Source organism: Xyrauchen texanus, chromosome 28 (genome assembly GCF_025860055.1).
Source record: "Xyrauchen texanus isolate HMW12.3.18 chromosome 28, RBS_HiC_50CHRs, whole genome shotgun sequence".
NCBI classification, from domain to species: Eukaryota; Metazoa; Chordata; class Actinopteri; order Cypriniformes; family Catostomidae; genus Xyrauchen; species Xyrauchen texanus.
The window spans coordinates 2,502,696-2,525,413 of NC_068303.1; the positions used below are offsets into that span (position 1 = coordinate 2,502,696).

At 39.1% G+C, this 22,718-nt stretch overlaps 1 protein-coding gene across 1 annotated transcript; it reads left to right on the forward strand.

Annotated features, from left to right (window-relative positions):
- The first annotated feature begins 5,344 nt into the window (after positions 1-5,344).
- Positions 5,345-14,769, forward strand: tcte1 (t-complex-associated-testis-expressed 1). The gene is made up of 4 exons (XM_052096259.1): positions 5,345-5,480; positions 7,671-8,233; positions 10,404-10,853; positions 14,192-14,769. Exons 1-4 carry the CDS (start codon positions 5,384-5,386, stop codon positions 14,354-14,356), a joined length of 1,275 nt encoding a protein of 424 aa, XP_051952219.1. The 5' UTR covers positions 5,345-5,383; the 3' UTR covers positions 14,357-14,769.
- Positions 14,770-22,718: the final 7,949 nt, after the last annotated feature.

The following is a 22,718-nucleotide window of genomic DNA, read 5'->3' on the forward strand; positions in this document are numbered from 1 at the left end:
TTGTGGCATAACGTTGATAACCGCAGAAAATATTTTCGACTTGCAATGGAAGTCAATGGGGGTCAGTCCGTAAATGTTAAAATACTGTTTCACAATAACAGACACAAGACGTAAACAATGTGTGTTAACATGATTTTTGTGTGATAAAATCACTTACTATCCGCATCTGTTTAAAGATATATCTAGTTTTACCACTTCCCCGCCATGATGACGTAACGCCATAAACCCTAAAACCACATTTTAAACAACTTTTCAGCTCAAATATTATCGTTTTACAAGAAGGATTAATGTAAGTGCTTTAATAAAAGTATAAACGTCACATATCTGCCTTTTTAAACCCTCCAAACATTAGCTAAAGCCGTAACTTTTGGAATATTAGCTTGTGGATCAAGATTTTAAAAATTTATGTATTTTTATTAATTAATTAATGATGGAGCAACATGATTAGTTTGAAAAGAAATAATAATGGAAGGTTGTTTTGATGAAAATTTGTTTTTAGAAATTTTATGTAGAAAGTGGAGCTTTTACCCCACACCTGAGGTAAAAGGCCCCGCACTTGGGGGGGAAAGGCCCCCACACCTGGGGTAAAAGGCCTCCCTATTTGGGGTAAAAGGTCCCCACACCTGGGGTAAAAGGCCTCCACATTTGGGGTAAAAGGTCCCCACATTTGGGGTGAAAGGCCTCCACATTTGGGGGGGAAAGGCCCCCACACTTGGGGTAAAATGCCTCCCTATTTGGGGTAAAAGGTCCCCACACCTGGGGTAAAAGGCCTCCCTATTTGGGGTAAAAGGTCCCCACATTTGGGGTGAAAGGCCTCCACATTTGGGGGGGGGAAAGGCCCCCACACTTGGGGTAAAATGCCTCCCTATTTGGGGGGGGAAAGGTCGCCACACCTGGGGTAAAAGGCCTCCCTATTTGGGGGGGGGAAGGCCCCCACACTTGGGGTAAAAGGCCTCCCTATTTGGGGGGGAAAGGCCCCCACACTTGGGGTAAAATGCCTCCCTATTTGGGGGGGGAAAGGTCGCCACACCTGGGGTAAAAGGCCTCCCTATTTGGGGGGGGAAGGCCCCCACACTTGGGGTAAAAGGCCTCCCTATTTGGGGGGGGAAAGGCCCCCACACTTGGGGTAAAAGGCCCCCACACTTGGGGTGAAAGGCCCCCACACTTGGGGTAAAAGGCCTCCCTATTTGGGGGGGGAAAGGCCCCCACACTTGGGGTAAAAGGCCCCCACATTTGGGGGGAAAGGTCCCAACACCTGGGGTAAAAGGCCCCCACACTTGGGGTAAAAGGCCTCCCTATTTGGGGGGGAAAGGCCCCCACACTTGGGGTAAAAGGCCCCCACATTTGGGGGGAAAGGTCCCAACACCTGGGGTGAAAGGCCCCCACACTTGGGGTGAAAGGCCCCCACACTTGGGGTGAAAGGCCCCCACATTTGTGGGGAAAGGCCCCCGGGGAGTTATAGTAATATAATGTTAAATATTTGGATAATAGTTAAAGGGCAAAAAGCAGCATTTAGCGTGAAGCATTTACTTGTTTTCTGGGACGGCTGTGGCTTGGGTGGTAGAGCGGGTTGTCCACTAATCCCAGGGTTGGTGGTTCAATTCCCGGTCCACATGACTCCGCCTGCCGAAGTGTCCTTGGGCAAGCCACTGAACCCCAAGTTGCTCCCAATGGCAGGCTAGCACCTTGCATGGCAGCTCCAATGCCATTTTTATGGCACTCCGGCATGTGGAGTCATGTGGGCCGGGAATCGAACCGCCAACCCTGCGATTAGAAATTCTAGTATGGCTAAAATCGCTGACAGCACCTTTTAAGGGGCGATACACTAAAACCAGAAGCTGACCCGTGTGACCATATCCCGGTCTGTTGCCTTGTCCAAAAACAATGTGCATGCTCAAAGCCTAGTGTAACCAACCCTTTAGCCAACTCTACGAACTACGAATCTGTGCGATTTCTCAGTGAGAGCGTGTTCGGTTCGGGTAAGGGCATAAAATAAGTAAGCATGTGCACAATGTCTGATACGTGGCACTACCGCTTAATTCTGCATTACACATCTGGGTACTTGCTCATCTAAAATTCATTCAAAATCATACAAACGAACTCGTGGGATTTCATACGAATTTGCCAACTCATTAGCGTAAGGTTACTGCTGAACTTTGAAGAAATAATATTTTCTGACTGAAAGAACCCAGGCAGTAACTGCCGTATGTTATCTCCCACAAGCAATATTATAATTATTGGTCATCAAATATGCTGTTTTCAATGGCCAGTTCTTTCATTATTATCCCCAATCCTGAATATGTGGTTACAGCCTTTAGAAAGTACCAATAGTTATTTATTGTTGCAACAGACTGACCTTACAGTGAAATCAGAAATAGTAGGTTGACTTTAGTTAAAATCGGTCTGTGTTTACCGAAATTAAAAACACTGCCCCAGTGGCCAAAGCAATAAGTGTTGTTGGGCTGTATGGGTGAAATGTCCACAGAGGGGCGCCAAAAGCGAGTTATTTTCAGCTCTACAGGATGTAATACAGTGAAGAGGAATGCATATATTTTATATTTTATAAACTGTACCCCCCAACTCAAACCCCAGACCTAAACCTAAGTATCAGTGTAGTAAAAATGTAATGTTAGAGGGGAAAATGCAAACTTTGAATCGCGCTCATCACTGATTATTCAAACGCAATTACTTCATGGATTCAACATGGGATACGAATCCGGGGTCTTCAATGCTGCTGAAGCACCATGCTTCTGGTTGTGCCACAAAGAAAGGTAAATACACTTGAGCTGATGCAAAAATTTCTGATGCAAGATGGCGCATGTTGGAGGGTCTGCGTAATGTAGGGGGATCCTAGAGTACTGGAACTCTCGAAAACAGCATGCTGACTTCCCGTCTGATCATATTGATTACATTCCCAAAGCCCAGTGTTGCGTAAGTTACTGAAAAAGTAACACGCTACATTATAATGTTACATGTATAATGTATAATGCATCAAAATGTTTTGGGGTTGAATGGTACAGGGTTGTTCTCCCCATTACAGAGTTGAACTATTGAGCTTTTCCTGGCCATTGGTGCTGTTTCATGTCAATGAACCATAAACATTCTGGCTGTGATCTTTTAAACGCTGTTAATAACCATAAGACAATTGTGTGCATTGGTGGTGTTACTGGAGGCAGGTGGGTTTATTTTTTGGGGGTAAAAACAGGCTGGCGGGTTTCTATTGCTGCTGTTGCCTTTAAAACAAGGAACTTGATGAGGTGTGACGTTTTTGAAGACCCACAAAGGAAAAACTCTCAGCAGATTATCAGTCAAACTCAGCGATTTTAATCTGCTGCAGAGGTCTGAAGTGACTTCTGGGTGTCTATTAATCTTGCTGATGTTGCCATAAAGAATAATGAGTATTTGGAGGTTAATGCTGATTATGCAACTGCTTGTCTAGACGGTCTCCTAAAAAGCAAGATGCACAGTGTGATCTGAGATAGGGATGCATTACACTGAATATATACAGTGGCAAGAAAATTATGTGAACCTTTTGGAATTACCTGCGCTTATGTTGAGACATTTGTCTCAAGTTTGGCTTGATCTTCATTTAAGTTACAATAATGAACAAAAACTGATGTTTGCTTTTTTAAAGAAAAGGAGGGATGAGTCTAAATGCATTTTTGTGGTAATCAATATAATGCCACAAATGCTGTCGATTCAGCTAATCTTGTTGTATTGAACCCGGAATAACCCGGAACACCTGTACCTTAAAAACTTCATTTGGTGAAGCTCGTGAAAACAGGTTGATTTCACCCTAAAATCAAAAGAAATTAATATGAAGTTATATTTTACTAAAGTAAAAGTACAGTTTCCATTCATGTAAAAAACTGGTAATTCCAGTTACTGTAATGTGAAAAAAATTATTGTGTGAAAATCACTGTATTGCATTTTACAGTAAACCGCCGTAATGAGAATTCACATTGAGTATTATAGTATTACAAAAACGTAAAGAAGTCAAATGTGTCAATGCATTACAATGATGAGTATTTATAGGCATAAATGTGCATAATTGTCATGAAAATAATGTCAATGCAAAACAATCTGAATAATCATTAAAATGGGTTTTTAATTTTCTTAATGCAATTTTAACGATCATAGATGATTGAGAAGGAAATGTTCTGTTTTGAAATATACTTTGCATTATGATCATGGTTCATTTATGATTTGCGTGCACCATCACATTTATATTCTGCATCATTTGAGTGACATTTTAAAAATGAAAAATGTAAGTGGCTTAGGTCTCTCAGCGAGTTTTGACACTGACTACCACACCTCAAGTCGGTCTCCTTAGCAACCAAGTTGGCCCGGTTGCTAGGGAGGGTAGAGTCACATGGGGTAACCTCCTCGTGGTGGTGATTAGTGGTTCTCGCTCTCAATGGGGCGTGTGGTGGGATTGTGCAGCTGTAATGGAAACCACCTCGCATCTGTGGTAATTTGTTTTTTAAAACTAATTCCAGGGTAATATAACACAAAGCATAATGTTATAAACTTACACTTAATATTTAAAAAAAAATTATCATATAAAAAAGTTTGGTAGATAGACGCTGCTAAATATTTTGCACAGAGTGGGTAGGAGGAGAAAGCAAAATTTCAGAATTATGATCAAATTTAAATAAACTTTATCCAAGCAAAAAATTGATTTTCATTTCCTCAAAATAAATGTATCTTTGCAAGAAGATACATTGCTGCAAGCGAGTGCAAAATAAATTTTTGAATTATATTTTGAGCGTGCAGAAGATTTTTGTCCCCTCAAAATATCATCTTGTGCATGCAGCACATTTTTAGTGTGCTTAAAACATCATCTTGCACATGCATATTTTTTTGTGCACACAAAATATCATCTTGCATGTGGAAAATCACTTTTTGCACGCTCAATATATAATTTTGCACGTGCAGAATATTTTTGTGCCTTCAAAATATCATCTTGGGCATGCAACACATTTTTAGTGCGCTTAAAATATAATCTTGTACCTGCTGATTGTTTTTTGTGTGTGTGCTCAATATATCATCTTGCACGTGCATAACATTTTTGTGCTCTCAAAATATCATCTTACACGCGCAGAACATTTTTGTGCGCTCAAAATATAGTTTTGCGCATCCAGAATTGTGGCACATATATAACTCCATACGCGTGACGTATGAGAGGACGTGAGACACGTCTGTGTGCGTTACCATGTCAACGCCAAACTTTAAGACCGAACCGAAAGTGCTCTGTATCATTACGTTCTCATGATTATTTTCTGTCAGTTTAAGCGCTATGTCTGAAAGTGGGTCATTAAGGGCACAGAGAAGGATGTATCCTCCGGTGAAGACGGTTAACGCCGCGGCTGACGGGCGGAAAATGCGCAGCATCATCGCGGAGGATTCTGAATGGAGTCTCGCTGAAGTTCCTTTACTAACAACACTCTGTCTTCAACATATAGTGACACACTTTAAAGGCAAATAATCCAAATATCTATTTATTTACACATGCATCCAGGTTTGATATTTTGTGTCCAATACAGTGCCATTCAAACACATTTTAAGTGTGACTTTAGGTCCAGAAGTGTCCAAATACTGTTGGGGGCTACGGTAATACCGCAATTTTAACGGTAAACCAAAGTGAAAATGCTACAGTTAATTTTTTTTAATTGTTTAACGGCTTGTTACCTTAACATATATGCTAAAACGATTTAACAAGACAATATTTAAATTTTTGGTAAAAAATAAATAAATGGTAAAAAGTAAAATTATACTGTATAATTAACGGTAAAAATGTGTATTATGTTTAACAAGAGAATACGTTTACTTTTTACGGTAAACTATTGTTAAAATTATCGAACTTGTGCTGCATTCACCCCATGTCGTAATAATGCAAGATTCGTCTGAAAATAAACGAAAGACACACAATGCAATTGAATGTAGCTAGCACAGATTTGGATAACCATCTAGTGTCCTGCTAAATAAATTATATATATATATATATATATATATATATATATATATATATATATATATATATATATATATATATATATATATATATATATATATTAATATGCATTTGCATAACGAATGTTGCTTGTTGTATTGCCATAGAAACGCACAATTCCAAGTTCCTATGGCGTGAACAGCTCCGAATAGAATTTCCAAGTTGCCAACTCGTAATTACGGTAATTTTATTTATTTTATTGCATTTTAACAAGAACAAAAAATTTATTACATACAACGTACATATAACCATACATGTCAAGGGTAAAAAATAAATAAATACATATTAAATAATCAAAAAATAAATAAAGTAAGAAAGGCATTTTACAGAAATAACTTATACCTATTAAATAGCTGTAAAATTGTCCTTGCTTTTAAGTTTTTACTTTTGGATATTGTTTCTAAATATATTTTAACATCGATTTTAAATTGTTCAAAATTTGGCATTTTTCCATTCCATTTGAATTTATGAATATAATAACGGGCAATTATAATAATTAAAGCAAATATAAACAGAATATTTTTATCACCATCAAATGAAAAACATTTTAGCATACATTTAGCTTCTTCAAATTTAACAAGAATCATAGCTTTTCTTTGTAAATAATGATCGAGTTTTTTTCCAAAACATTTGGATCTTGGGACACTCCCAAAACAAATGATTAATAGTCTCAGGGGAAATTTGACAAAAAACACAAACGTCGTCCATGTTCGTAATTACGGTAATTACAACAGGGCGTGAACGCAGCTTTAATCTCAGCAGCGCCATCTTTGATTTTTGGCGGGATGACAACGAGTCTGTCTTCAGTTGTTTACAATGATTGAACGTTGAAAAAATATCTGTCCAAGAACGCTCAGTAGACAAAAAAACTACAGACAACACGAGTTGTGGAAAATCAGATGTGACCTAGGAGCTTTTTACAGCTTTATACCCTGCGTGCCATAAAAGAGACGGTAAGTCCACCCCTCACAGCCTCATTTTATTTTCTGGCAAAAATCAAAGATGGCGCTACCCTGAATAAGGTCTATAGAAGCCCAGAATTCCCTGCGTGATCCATCACATTTCATTATATTTTATGGGAATAGTTATGTTTCATTCATTGTAAATATTGAGGTGTTCTGTGTATATTTTGTGTAGGTTAGTTAGTGTATATTACATTATTTTAGTGTCACATGTGTTACTCTGATGGTGTTTTGTGTTTTTGTCTCTATATGTGTATTAATTATTACACTCTTAATGAACTTTAAGTCATTATGTGGACTTTTGTTGTTACTATGGTGATTATCGATACATTTTAAAGTGATAAAGAGGCTTTTAAAGTGCCAGAAGGTTAGTAAATTATATTTATATAAGTTATTAATAGTAGCATCCGGGCATCAGAATGACATCCTGTAAAACCTGAAACATGGTCACTGTATTTTTTAGCGGTAAATTTCTGGCAACCACAGCTGCAGAATGGATTTCCACAGTGTAGTACACTGTACTGTAGATACATTTTTGGTTAAAATAGGAGCTTATAACACACCAAAAAAAAAAAAAAAAAACAAATCAAGAAAAATGACAAACATAAATCTCTAGACAAAGGCCCTTTGAAATGCTATTCAAAGGAAGTTTACTGTGTACATGAATACCTAAACTGTGTTTCCTTATTCTGCAGAAAACCCCATTCTGGATGAACTCATTCCCCGCCATAAAGCGTTTGTCCTACGCAGTCTGCCGCCGTCTCTTCCCCTGACTGTTACTGCAAACCTGATCAGTGATGAGGACTACTGGAAACGCTGTTATCTGGGTCGCTGGGGTCTCGGTGATGTCTCCACGTACGGCAACAGCTGGAAACGCATGTTCTTTGAACGTTACCTAGAGAGCCTCATTGAACTCTTTATTCCAGATGTAACCGACACCAAGACGGTCCTGAATGTGGTGCCACTGTGTAGAAACTACCTGAAGCGCTTGAATATTTCTCAGCTGCTTCCACCCATCAAAGAGCCACCCAGGTTTGATGAGGGCTCTGATTCTGCCAGTGATGTGGGCAGTGAAGGACCCTCCATGGATCACTTTGATTTCGGAATTCTGCTCGACAAACTGACAAACCTGGAAGAGTTTCATGTGGCATATGGAGTGAAGGGATGCGGCATGAACTTCGAGTGGAATCTGTTCGAGTTCACCTTCAGAGACTGTGAATCGCTGGCCAAAGCCTTGAAGTCCTGCAAGACCTTAAAGGTTTATCAGTTATTATTGTAATTGGTTGTAGTTAGTATTTTCAACATTATCAAGATGCTGTCAAGTGTTTAGGAATTATCTGCCAGAGCAGATGGACAACAAACCAATTAATTTCTCACACTGTTTTAGTTACAGACATATGGCTAATAAGGTGGCAGCCTTAAAGGGATGGTTCACCCCAAAAAAATATATATATTCTGTCATTATTTACTCACCCTCATATTGTTCCAAAAACCCATATGACAAAAGGTGATGTTCAAATGGCTCATTTGCATTTAACTGAAGTATACAGTGACCAGAGCCACTATTAAAAATTAAAAGCACCACAGTGGTACTATAAAGTATCATACAAGCAATCCATATGACTTGTGCACTATATTCCAAGGAATGTAGTTATTCACTGAAAATCTTAACTTCAGATATTGCACTCAAGTCTCATTCGAACCACCGCATATTTAAATAATGGTGATTGTAACAGTTCAAGGATGGGCAAGAACCGGCTGAACAGTCAACATTTAGTTTTAATGTCAAACTTAACTTAAACATAAACACATGCAACGTGTCTCTCTCTCGGACTGACGTCTCCGGCTCCCTTTATCTTGCTCTACCGCTGATTCTCACGGCCCGGCCACGCCCTCCGCCTCCTCGTCACAGGAATGTAACACATCCAATACCATTTTGATGCACCGTTTTATTTAATATATGTGAATGCAAATGACATTTGAGAGGTATTATATGATTTCAGCTAATAACGTCTTAATTTTAATAAAATATATATATTGTGTTCCTGCGGGCTGGAGTCCCCATACGGCAAGTGTCCAGGCGTGTCGTGGTCACGATGGACACCTCCAAGACCGGCTGGGGCGCCGTGTGCAACGGGCACGCAGCCGCTGGCTCCTGGACAGGACCTCGCCTGCGTTGGCACATCAACTGCCTCGAGTTGCTGGCAGTACTGCTCGCCCTGCGGAGGTTATCTCTTTAATAAAATTGTTTTTTACTTATAATTTTTGTCTTTTGACGAAGTTGTCCTATTAAACTTTATCATTTCGTAATGATTAATTTTAGTGAATTTTACTTGTACAAAAAGGGCATATTATTTTGTTGCCACAAATTGCATAATAATAATTTGGGCGATAATTTGGAAAATGACAAAAACATATAAAACTGCAACAGTGTTTTGGTGTAGAAAATGCTAAATGGATTAAAAACAATTGTGAAACCAACATGCACACAAAAAATTAATTTCGAGTAACTTGACACATGTATTTAAAGATAGTTTAAAAAAATATTTCTTATTTTTAGAGTTACAGTTAAGGTTCGTTTATTTTACTCAATTTTACCCAGACTAAAACGGCATATTATTTAAGTCACAAAAATAACATGCTTGTATTTTAGTTGACGATAATGTGCAAAATGATTTCAAACATGTTAAAATTAATATTTTAATATTTAAAATTAAACAAATAAAATCTTACATGGAATATGCTGAAGTATTAACGCCTTTTTAGAGTCATTTTGCTGTGAATTCCTCACGTTTGGACAGTTTAGGAAAATGTGTAACTTGTAGCACGACTTGAAGTAAACGGCATATTTATAACGCAAAATAAGCGTTCTGACTAGCACGTAATTAGTTCAAGTTCACTTGTTCATTGGCTTCATTCTCTGTGCAGATGTAAGTTGTAATATTACTAGACATATTGGTGGTTTTTGTTTTTTTCTCTCCCTTTTCCTTTCCCCAATTTGGAACGCCCAATCCCCAATGCGCTCTAAATCCTCTCAGTGGCATAGTGACTCAATCCGGGTGGCGGAGGACGAATCTCAGTTGCCTCCGCGTCTGAGACCGTCAATCCACTCAAAATACCTTTTGAAAATGAACATTTTCGTCAGTAATTTAATTGACGAACTTGACACTAGTTATCATATGGATATTGCGCTACTTTTGTGGTGCATGACAGCCCCTGGCATGAATCCATATGCTTTTTTGTGTGAAAAAGAGCAGCTTGGACATTCTTCAAGGTATCTCCTGTTGTGTTAAGGATATGGAGTGACATGAGAGTGGGTAAATAATGGCAGAACACTTCCTCATGTTATATAGCACACAGTATGTGATATAATTGCTGAAGGATATGGTGTTAACATATGTTTGATATAATCCCACCTCTCACAACAGGTCTTTAAAATCCATCGCAGTAAAGTAGACAATGACAAGTGTTGCATACTCGTAAGACACCTGCTGGATCACCCGTCACTGCTGGAACTCGACTTTTCACACAATCACATCACTGACCGCGGAGCCCAAGCAATCAGCAAACTCCTGAACCACGGTCAGCTGAAGAGACTGACCGTCTACAACAATCGCATCAGAGGTGCAGGAGCTCAGGCGCTGGCACACGCTCTCGCCAGAAACTCCACGCTGATGTTCCTCAACCTAAGACTCAACCTCATCGGGGATGAAGGGGGTCAGGCGCTGGCTCAGGCTCTGATGAAGAACAACACCTTGGTGGACCTTCATCTGGGTGGCAATAAGATGACAGAACCGGCAGCCATGGCGCTGTCTCAAGCCCTGGTGGAGAACTCCACGCTGAAGACTCTAAACCTCTCCAACAACAGACTGGGAGTGGTGAGTAATCCTCAAAACATGTTGTTACTTTATTTAATTTGCCTACGAACAATGTCCAACAGTGTATGTACATGCATCATAGAAGTTTAATGTAATTTTTGTGTCATTTCCAGCATGTCTCAAATTCTGTGTTGTGTTCAACAGAATTCTGTGCTGGAAATGACGCTGATGGAAATTACATTTTTCACCTTTTATCAAATAAAATGAACGACGACTCTGTCTTGCTATGGCTAGTTTCATAGTTAACATTTGATTTATCCTACATACACACAATTAAGTCATATTGTAAACAGTCAAAAGGCTTTATGACATCATCATATTAAATGTGTTCTTTACCTGCTTTAAGTAATGTTACAAAAGTATCTTCTTATAAACAGGCATATCATAAACTTGTAACATGCAATACATACACAAGTCTAACTTATATAGTGGAAGTTATTTATAAATAAGTCTCCAAATAACATGCACAAACATGTCAACAAATATATGTTTTTCAAATATATGACATTCTGATATATATTAATCACGTAGCTTTACAAGTGTATCACGTAATATCTCAAAATGTACATTAAATGTGTGTTATTTTGTATTTTGTGCATGTGTAATGTGCTGTATATAACTTCCAGTGATGTCTTATAACCACTTAAACATATCTGATGGATGTTTATAAGAAGATATGAACGTACACAACTTCCGGAAGTTGTGTACGTTCATATGTGGTTTCGTCAGATATCATCTTGTGAGGTATTGAATATGTTTGTAGACTCGTGCCACTTTTCACCTGTTCTGTTTCTGACGATCTCGCTGCAGCGTACGCAACAACAAACCGGGCGCGAGAGAGTCATGAACAAATGACTCTTTTGAAACGTGTCTTTTTCACGAATCGCCAGATTCTTTTCTGGCGATTCGTGAAAAAGACCCGTTTCAAAAGAGGGTTTGAACTGCGGGATTGAACTCTGGAGCTCAGGTTAGTAGTTTGAATCATATTCACTTTCTCAGCGAATCAGCCGCGAGCTCACAACTGGGAGCGCATGCCTTTCAAAATAAGAGTCCCATGTGTATTTCAGTTTTTTATTTTTAATAAATTTGCAAAGTAATCAAAAACCTGGTTTTTTCTTTGTCATTATGGGCATAGGTGAATTATGGACCAGGCCAATGGGGCCTGTGCCCAGGGACCCTTGACTTCCAGGGGCCCTTGACTAACAGGGACCAGTTCTGGACTGGTAATCTGGCATACCGAAAATTTTTCCCAGTGGGCCGACGCACTTTGGGGCCGATCAGGGGCGGACTGGCCATCGGGAGAACCGAGCGTGCTGGTGGGTTGGCCACGAAACGTGCCGAAAGTTGGGCCAGTTACCATGTAATATCCGGGACGATTTCTCTTCCCAGTCCAGCCCGACCAGGGACCCTTGACTACCGGGGGCTGCAAAAAATGAAGGGGTCTGAATAATTTCTGAATGCACTGTATAAATAGAACTGACACGTGTACAGATAACTGACATGTCTGAATAAATGAGCAAAAACCAACAAGTTGCTCTCACATCATCAGCCCAAAAGATAAAAATTTTAAAAGATAAAACTTTATTGAAAGATATAAAAATGTTTCGGCTGTGGCAAGTAAACACTGGTATAAATTTGATCAATACTTATAAATAAAAACAAAAACGTCGCCGACTTTTGTCGCATCCCACTACACAGAACATTGAAAGTATATGTACGTTTTACAAACATGCCGGCGTGGTCATACAGTGACGTCACATGAAACGGGTCAATAGAAATGCATTATTAAATCAAAAGCTGTATTTGTTAACATGTTTTATGAGAAATGAATACTCTTTAAAAGCATTTAATTCTCTTTAAAGAGATGAATATGAAATGATGTAGTCCTGTCGATTGTGTTCAATTATTCAGTAACACATAGACATGTGGGGTGGGGATTACCTCTCTCTCTTGGGACGCATCGTCCAAATGGCGCTTGCATTTATCGGCCCTCCCAGTTCAGATTCAAGGCAAATGAGATGTCAAACAATCACCTCTTATGCAGGAAAGATCTCTCTGGTGCTGTTCACAAGAAATATGATCCTAGATACTCAGAGTGCCATCAAAAAATGGGGGCAGTGGTGGCTCAGCGGTTGAGGCTCTGGGTTACTGACCAGAAGATTGGGGGTTCAAGCCTGTCTTGAGTGCGAGCAATTAAAGAAACATATAATCAATCAGCACCATTTGTGGCGTTATGTTTATTACCATAAAAAAACTATTTTGACTCGTCCCTCTTCTTTAAAAATAGCATAAAATCAAGGTTACAGTGAGACACTTAAAAAGGAAGTGAATGTGGCCAATCCGTAAACGTTAAAATACGGTTTCAAAAGTACAGCCACAAGATGTAAACATTATGCATGATAACATGATTTTAGTGTGATTAAATCGCCTACTAACCTTTTTCGTGTAACGTTAAATCCAGTGTTATAACTTTATTGACATGATGACGTTACACCATAAACACTAAAACCCTAAAATGACAATTTAAACAACTTTACAGCTCAAATAATTCACTAGTTTTAACAGATGATTTAATGTAAGTGCTTTTATAAAATTATAAACTTCACATTTCTGACATTAAACCCTCCAAAAATTGGCCCCATTGACTTCCATTGTAAGTGATTTACAGTAACCTCGATTTTGTCTTTTTTAAAGAAAAAAGGAAGGACGGACGAGTCAAAGAGAATTTTTGTGGTAATCAACATTATGCCACAATTGCTGTCGATGTTTAACTTGTATTGAAACCGGAATATTCCTTTAAAGTCAATATGAAATCAAAATAGGCCCTATTTTCTTTCTCTTTCTTTTTTAATTTTTTATGGGGATTTTTTCCTCTTTTGTCCCTAATTTGGAATGGCCAATTCCAAATGCGCTCTAAGTCCTCATGGTGGCATAGTGACTCGCCTCAATCCGGGTGGTGGAGGACGAATCTCAGTTGCCTCCGCGTCTGAGACCGTCAATCCGCGCATCTTATCACGTGACTTGTTGGCCGCATTACCGTGGAGACGTAGCGCATGTGGAGGCTTCACGCTATTCTCCGCAGCATCCACGGACAACTCACCACACACCCCACCGAGAGCGAGAACCACATTATAGCGACCATAAGGAGGTTACCCCATGTGACTCTACCCTCCCTAGCAACCGGGCCAATTTGGTTGCTTAGGAGACCTGACTGGAGTCACTCTGGACGCCCTGGATTCAAACTCACGACTCCAGGGGAGATAGTCAGCGTCTTTACTCGCTGAGCTACTTATTTTTGTAAAATGCATTTTGTCACATCTCCTGTGTCTCTTTTACAGGATGGTGGGAAGTTTCTGGAGGAGGGCATGTCTCACAACAGCAGTCTGGTGAAGTGTGACATTCGGCTGACTGATGTGGGTCAGGACAGTGAGTACAGCATCACTCAGGCTCTACACGCCAATCGAAACCAGGCTGGACGCAAACATCAAACTTCCAAAGTCTGAGTCATATATGAATTATAAGCCATAATGTGGAAAAACAGACGAAATAAATAAAACTATCAAAATAACTAAAATATGTCTATTGAAAGCTACAGTATAAAGGACTTTTCGAAAATGTTTTGATGTGTTACACTGAAAATATCTATTAACCTCAAATGATGAAATAATTGAAATAATTGATTAGGTGTTCTCTATTAAGCAACTTCTGATCATGAATTTAACTAGTTAGTGGTGTTTGTGTATAGAGTGCATGGCTCCCACCGATAGAAAGAGATTAATTGGGCCTGGGTAGCTCAGCGAGTATTGACGCTGACTATCACACCTGGAGTCGTGAGTTTGAATCCAGGGTGTGCTGAGTGACTCCAGCTAGGTCTCCTAAGCAACCAAATTGGCCCGGTTGCTAGGGAGGGTAGAGTCACATGAGGTAACCTCCTTGTGGTCGCTATAATGTGGTTCTCGCTCTCGCTGGGGCGTGTGGTGAGTTGTGCGTGGATGCCGCGTAGAATAGCGTGAAGCCTCCACGCACGCTACATCTCCACGGTAATGCGCTCAACAAGCCACGTGATAAGATGCGCGGATTCACGGGCTCTGACGTGGAGGCAACTGAGATTCATCCACCGCAACACGGATTGAGGCGAGTCACTACACCACCACAAGGATTTATAGCACATTGGGAATTGGGCGTTCCAAATTGGGGAGAAAAAAAGAGATTCATTAGCGAGCAGTTTGTTAAGTGGTAAAGGTCGCAAGCTAGGTTTCCATCCACATTTATTTTTAATGCAAATGATGGGATATCACATCACAAATCTTGGATGGAAACACCAAGATGCAAATTAAATCTCCAAAATGCATATAATGATATATGCTCAGTAGTATATGCTTGCTTGAGGTGGAAATTTTTTTTTATTCCATATGAAGATGCATAAACACATTTACTGAATGACCCGCAATAAAAAAAGTCATGTGACTTTGCCTTAACAAGCCATGTAAATACAGAGAATATTACCGATTTTCACAGCATTTCAAATGTTGCTCTGGTTATTTGGAAATGCCGGACACAAACAACTATTACATCCCAGAACTGTGTGACATGCTTTCATTTCTATTTGATGCTAATTTCTCTTTAACACATGGGATGGAAAGGCTGCTTTATTCGCAAGCTGTTTTTGCAATATTCCGATTTTGCGCATAAATTACACTTGTATGGAAACATGACTAAAGACAGTGAGTATGTTGAAGACTTTCAGAAATGCAGTATCTTTGACCAGCTGACAAGTATTATTTTAAAGAAAAGATAATTCCAGGTATCTTATTTCTGTGGACACCGATTTTTACATTAAACTCACAGTGAAAGTACGTCACTGAGTCTACTTATTTTAAATGACAACATATAGCATGGCCAATTTAATGGAGATTTATTAAACTTGGACACACACATTTGGCCTCCAACCTGAGATGTGCCACAAACTGAATTGAACATTGATAGGTGAGATATGACATTTGTTGTTATTGAAGCACTATGCATATTCCAGCAGCAGCATAAAACATGCCTTGCATGTCATTAAAACTACAGAAAATACAATAACCATCCCTGTTTAGGCAGTGGAATATTTCTGTATGACATGCAGTCCGCTCAGTGTCATTTTTGCTTGTATTCTTCCCATTGTTTTAATATACATCATTATGAATCACTTCTGGTTTACCTTATACTGTACATCACAACTAGAATGTGATTATTGACAGTTAAACAATGTCATGGTATTATTAAACAAGACAATATCGTTATATCATACCACCATACTGACTGTGTAATGTGCACATTTAGTGTATGACAAGAACACAAAAACATTCACATTCTAGTCGCATTTAAAAATCTGACATTCAGTGCACGATTATAATTCGTTTGTTTTACAAAATGTTTCATATTACTATATACTGGGACACAAAGCACGAGCTGAAAACACGTGTTCACTTAGAAACTCCATCCTTTAATCACACTTGTGATTTTTCCATGCTTTTCTACCCAAACTAGCAGTAAAAATTATATTTAAAGGAATATTCCGGGTTCAGTACAAGTTAAGGTCGATGGACAGAATTTGTGGCATAATGTAGATTACCACAAAAAAAACATTTTTTTTTTTTATATATATATAGAAAATGAGGGACGAATCAAATATATATATATATATATTTAGTCAATTCGTCCCTCGTTTTCTTAAAAACAAACCTCCAATCTGGGTTAAAATTAGGCACTTGCAATGGAAGTCAATGGGGCCAATTTTTGAAGATTAAAATTGGCCCCATTGACTTCCATTGTAGTTACTTTACTATAACCTCAACTTGATGTTTTGCTTTATTTTTTTAAGAATAGGATGAGTCTGGGGCCTGGGTAGCTCAGTGGTATAGTCATTAGCTATCACCCCTGGAGTAGTTTGAACCCAGGGTGTGCTGAGTGACTCCAGTCAGGTCTCCTAAGCATCCAAATTGGCCCGGTTGCTAGGGAGGGTAGAGTCACATGGGGTAACCTCCTCGTGGTCGCTATAATGTGGTGAGCTGAGTGTGGATGGCGTGAAGCCTCCGCACGAACACGCTCAACAAGCCACAGGTAAGATGCGCGGTTTGACGGCTCCAACGCGGAGGCAACTGTGATTCGTCCTCCACAAAACGGATTGAGGTGAATCACTACGTGTCCACGAGGACTTAAAAGCACATTGGGAATTGGGCATTTTTTGTGGTAATCAGCATAATGCCACAAAGGCTATTGATTGAGCTTTACTTGTTTGAACCTGGAATATTCCTTTAAGAGAGATTGTACCGCTGTGCACATCATGCTGATAATTCAAAATCAAAAATTTTAGACAAATTAGAACCCCAAAACAGGAAATTATTCAAATTAAATGTGAAGTATGTCAATTCTATACCGCTGTTCTCAAACACACCCCCTTAACTGTCATTGGTCGGACAATCAGGTGACCCCAGCCAAACTTTGCAACAGTAGTCGAGCCAGTTGTATACAATTGTATATAGGGCATTTTCCCGGTAGGCCGACGCACTTTGCACTTTGATCAGGGGCGGACTGGCCATCGGGAGAACTGAGTGGGCCAGTGGGTCGGCCGCAAAATGGGCCGAATGTGCTGCAATAAGCTAAAATGAGCCGCAGCATTATGCAAAACAGACCACAAAAACAGCGCCGCGATATGCAGAAAAGGACATTGGACAACACCCCCCCCCCACCAACCCGCTCAACATTTGGGCCAGTTGCTATGTAAAATCCTGGGCCGATTTCTCTTCCCTGTCCAGCCCTGATTGAGCACAGTTGAACTGCTCAAACAAGCCAATGAAGGCACAGAAAATATTTTACATTTTTAAATAAGTTTGATGTGGAAAAAATAAATCAGACTATCAGTATTTGTCTGTGGGTTAATGTAGGCTTGCAGAATTGACGGTGTGTATTGTATTGTAAATAAAGCCTGAGGGCACCCAGTGGCCATGAGCTTTTGAGCTTCAGTCTTTCTTTGAGTGATTTGGAAACTTAAGGTTGTAAATGCATCTAACTGTCGTTAATATACAGTTTAGGGTCAGAGGTCATGCAGAGGTCCACTGTATTTTATATCCTAAGCAATGAGATTGGACTCTACAAATTATTTTAGAAATGTTTTACACATATAAGCTCTGATTCTGATGTAAGTAAAGACTATTATAAGCAAAGATGTCGGTACTTTTCCCCTGCTTATATCTGCACTTTGATTTGACAGAATTGGCACATTCACTGTATATAAATAAAAGATTAATGGTCTGTTTGAACACTGTAAATAAGTGCTGTAGTTTTAGTTCTGCTTCTCTCTTTATCTGGCAGGGACTGATGAAAACGATGACGACATTATTTCTTATCGCACTGGCTTGAGAAACTCATATAAGCGGGCTGTCAACACCGTTGCTTTTAAATAACTAATCGTGCATACTAAAATAGCACAAAGTCTGAGGCACTTAAAGTCCTAAGAAGAAAATACTGTAATGCTTCAGAGTAAATCCAGCATTCATATATATTAAATATTATCTTACAAAGATATGCTAATATTTAAATACTGTATCTAGCTGGATTTTTAAAGATTATGCATTTTGTTTGAGGCTCTCGTGTCCTGTAGTCTGCATGCACTAAATTATTCATAGCACCGTTGCCATAAATAAGAGGTCAGAAGAAGAAAAAAAAGTGTTTCTGAATAGTTTATTCATGTCATAATCTTACTGAATCATTTCTTTTCCCTTTCCTGCAAAATCCTGTGTTTATTTGTTTTATTAAAATTAAAATAAGATTTTGAGCTCATAATGATTTAGCGAGAATATGTAGAATTACATTTTGTCTTAAGTTTATAGTTTTAGGCGCCTGGGCGAGTATTGGCACCAGGAGTAACGAGTTTGAATCCAGGGTAGTGCTGAGTGACTCCATTCTGGTCTCCTAAGCAACCAAATTGGCCCGGTTGCTAGGGAGGGTAGAGTCACATGGGATAACCTCCTCGTGGTGGTGATTAGTGGTTCTCGCTCTCAATGGGGCGTGTGGTGAGTTGTGTGTGGATCGTGGAGAGTAGCATGAGCCTCCACATCCTGTGAGTCTCTGCGGTGTCATGCACAATGAGTCACGTGATCAGATGTGCGGATTGACGGTCTCAGAAGCGGAAGCAACTGATACTTGTTCTCCGCAACTCATATTGAGGCGAGTAACCGCGCCACCACGAGGACCTACAAAGTAGTGTGAATTGGGCATTCCAAAATTGGGAGAAAAGGGAAAAGTTTATATTTTTAAATCCCTTCATAGAAATGTGCTGTTCAACATTTCAAGTATAATGGTACGTTCAGACCAGAGGCGTCGAAAGTGTCAAATCGACCGGAAGTCATTCATTTTCTATGGCAGCCAGTGTCTCTCGGCAGCGAGAAGGCCAGCGCGTCTTGGGCGTTGTGGGCATCAGTGGAAAGTTCAAGTGCAGCCAACATTATGTCAATGAGCTTTGATGCGGTTCGGCGGCAACCTATTGGAGTATAGAAGTGCTCCACTCTAGCGAAGTCAAGACATTTACATTTACATTTACATTTATGCATTTGGCAGACGCTTTTATCCAAAGCGACTTACAGTGCACTTATTACAGGGACAATCCCCCCGGAGCAACCTGGAGTTAAGGGCCTTGCTCAAGGGCCCAACAGTGGCATCTTGGTGGTGCTGGGTCTTGAACTAGAGAACACAACCGTGTAAACTTTGGTTCCCACCAAACAATAGTCCCAAAGAAACGAATTATTGCCGTGGCCGGTTTTCCCGTAATTTACGATCTGTCCATGTTTGCTTACAGGGATATATGTATTTTATTTTGTTTATTTTTATTAGCAAACAACCATAATTTTAATTACTTTCTGCAATCGATCGATTTCTTACTTTCACATTTAATAGATTTCATGAGGATATACGCTACTTGTAATAGGTCGGAAAAATAGGTCTCTCCACCTAGTTCTGGGTCTTCCCGAGGCCTCCTCCCAGCTGGACGTGCCTGAAACACATTCCCTAGGGAGGCGCCCCGGGGGCATCCTTACCAGATGCCCAAACCACCTTTAAATATAGTTCACAAAACCAAGCATTCTGAACGTACGTTGCCGCCTATTTCAAATACGTCAGAGCATCCACGAATCTTCGATAGCGTTGTTGGCAGGGCAGCCAGAGTGAATTTTGACGCTCTCGCCTCCTCTGATCTGAAGGCATGGTTAGGGATGCACATTATATTGTTATTAAGACTAACACTTTTGTAAATGATCAGTATTGGTTATCTGAATCGGCCTATATTGGAAATAATTGAAAATAATTTGCAAATAATATAAAATAATATTTTTTTTTCATATATTTTCATATACATAAAACGTTTTGAAGTCTGATTTTACTTTCAAGATTTAAAAGAATTGAGGATTGAGCTTCAATGTAAACACTGCATTGTTTGGTTTGTTTTAAAACACAGCTGACAAAAGAATATGTAGTTAATATGACATTTCCTGCAGTGTGATAAATATTTCATCTAATACTTTTTGAATCAACGTTTTTCTTATTCTTGTGTAATTATTCCACTTGCAGCTTTCATAACCTCGAGAGACTACGTGGAATATTAGCACGTTTATAAACTCATATGTCACAAAACAGGACATTGTAAATGAACAAGTGAAGGCATAAAGGTGTCATGAAAAACCTACAATATGCCCTTTTTTTATACATTCATAATAATGCAACTTAAAATCTTGATGTTAAACTATAAAACGTTTATGTTATTTGACAACTACCTGAATATAGATCATATCAGTTTTCAGCCATACTAAAATAATTATCGTATCGGCCGCTGTGCATCCCTTGAAAGTTCAGTATGTGATTTCAAGGTTCATAACAGTTTGTAATATGTTGTTTTGTTGTCTGTTAATGCTTGGGCTATACGTATATGCTGTTTAAATGCATACGCAACTCGACTGAGGGACGTTTAGATGACCTCTCAAGCCCTCAATGAGTTTGAAACGCTCTTCAGATTTTAAAATCTGTTATAGCATTTCGATTAACTAAAATATATATATATACACTGGCGGCCAAAAATTTGGAATAATGTACAGATTTTGCTCTTATGGAAAGAAATTGGTACTTTTATTCACCAAAGTGGCATTCAGCTGATCACAATGTATAGTCAGGACATTAATGGCGTGAAAAATTACTATTACAATTTGAAAAAATTTTGCAGAACTTCTTAAACTACTTCAAAGAGTTTTCATTAAAAAATCATCCACGTGCAACAATGACAGCTTTGCAGATCCTTGTTATTCTAGCGGTCAGTTTGTCCAGATACTCAGGTGACCTTTCACCCCACACTTCCTGTAGCACTTGCCATAGATGTGTCTGTCTTGTCGGGCACTTCTCACACAAGAACTCTTCCCATAAGAGTCTTCTCTTTACTGTTGTACATGAAACTGGTGTTGAGCGGGTAGAATTCAATGAAGCTGTCAGCGGAGGGCATGTGAGGCGTCTATTTCTCAAACTAGAGACTCTGATGTACTTATCCTCTTGTTTAGTTGCACATCTGGTCTTCCACACCTCTTTCTGTCCTTGTTAGAGACAGTTGTTCTTTGTCTTTGAAGACTGTAGTTACACCTTTGCATGAAATCTGCAGTTTTTTTTAGCAATTTCAAGCATTGTATCGCCTTCATTCCTTAAAACAATGATTGACTTTTTTGCCTGAATGATTGAATGTTTGTTTTTTGCCATTTTTGTCCTAATATTTACCTTAAGCCAGTCTATTGCATACTGTGGCACCTCAAAAACAAACACAAAGACGATGTTAAGCTTCATTTGATATAATGGAAAGTGATTTTCTAGCACCAAATTAACAATTTAGCATGATTACTCAAGGATACGGTGTTCGACTGATGGCTGCGGTCTAGATTTGATAAAAAAATGACTTTTTTCAGATAGTTATGGTGCTATTTTTTACATCAGTAATGTCGTGACTATACTTTGTGATCAGTTGAATGCCACTTTGGTGAATTTAAGTACTAATTTCCTTCCGAAGCAGCAAAATCTGTGCATTATTCCAAACATTTGGCCACCAGTGTACATATATTGGAACATAATATAGTCATTTTCTACTTGAGAGCCATTTTCATTCGAGAGTAAAGTAGTTTGGCAGATGCCACAGTTGAAGAAGCTCAATATGGCACATCCCCCAAATTTTTATATATTAAAGGGTAATGTTAGTCTTAGTCACCATTCACTATCATTGCGTCTTTTTTCCATACAATGAAAGTGCATGGTGACTGAGGCTAACATTCTGTCTAACATCTCCTTTTGTATTCCACAGAAGAAAGAAAGTCATAGTGGTTTGGAACAACATGAGGCTGAGTAAATGATGACAGCATTTTCAGTTTTGGGTCAACTATTACTTTCAAGAAAGGTTCCAAGTTCAATACAAATTATATTTAAATCATCAGGGATCCCACGCATCCTGGAAATCTTTTGCAATGCAGGTTTCCAGTCATGTAAGTGCTTTTACAAAATTAAAAGCTTCACATTTCTGTCTTTAAACCCTCCAAAAATTGGTCAGTCAAAAATACCAAACTGTCCTTCAAATGTTTGACTATGTGGCTAAAAAGGTTTTTGTTACATAAAAACATGGTATCGATCGAGATTCGGTATAGGTGTTAAATACACAAATTACATTTTTTCACATTTGCCGGCTGCACATTGGGAAACAATATTATTGGTTTACTTTACTAAACAAAGACCTGTTATGTACATTCTAAGCTCATCTGTTGTCATCTCTGCTTTGCTCAGACAAAATAGTTAAAGTATCATTATAGT

Coding starts and splice junctions, on each gene's coding strand:
- tcte1 (XM_052096259.1), top strand. CDS start 5,384: ATGCGCAGCATCATCGCGGAGGATTCTGAATGGAGTCTCGCTGAAGTT. Junction 5,481..7,670: donor TATAGTGACACACTTTAAAG/GCAAATAATCCA, acceptor CTTATTCTGCAG/AAAACCCCATTCTGGATGAA. Junction 8,234..10,403: donor AGTCCTGCAAGACCTTAAAG/GTTTATCAGTTA, acceptor CTCTCACAACAG/GTCTTTAAAATCCATCGCAG.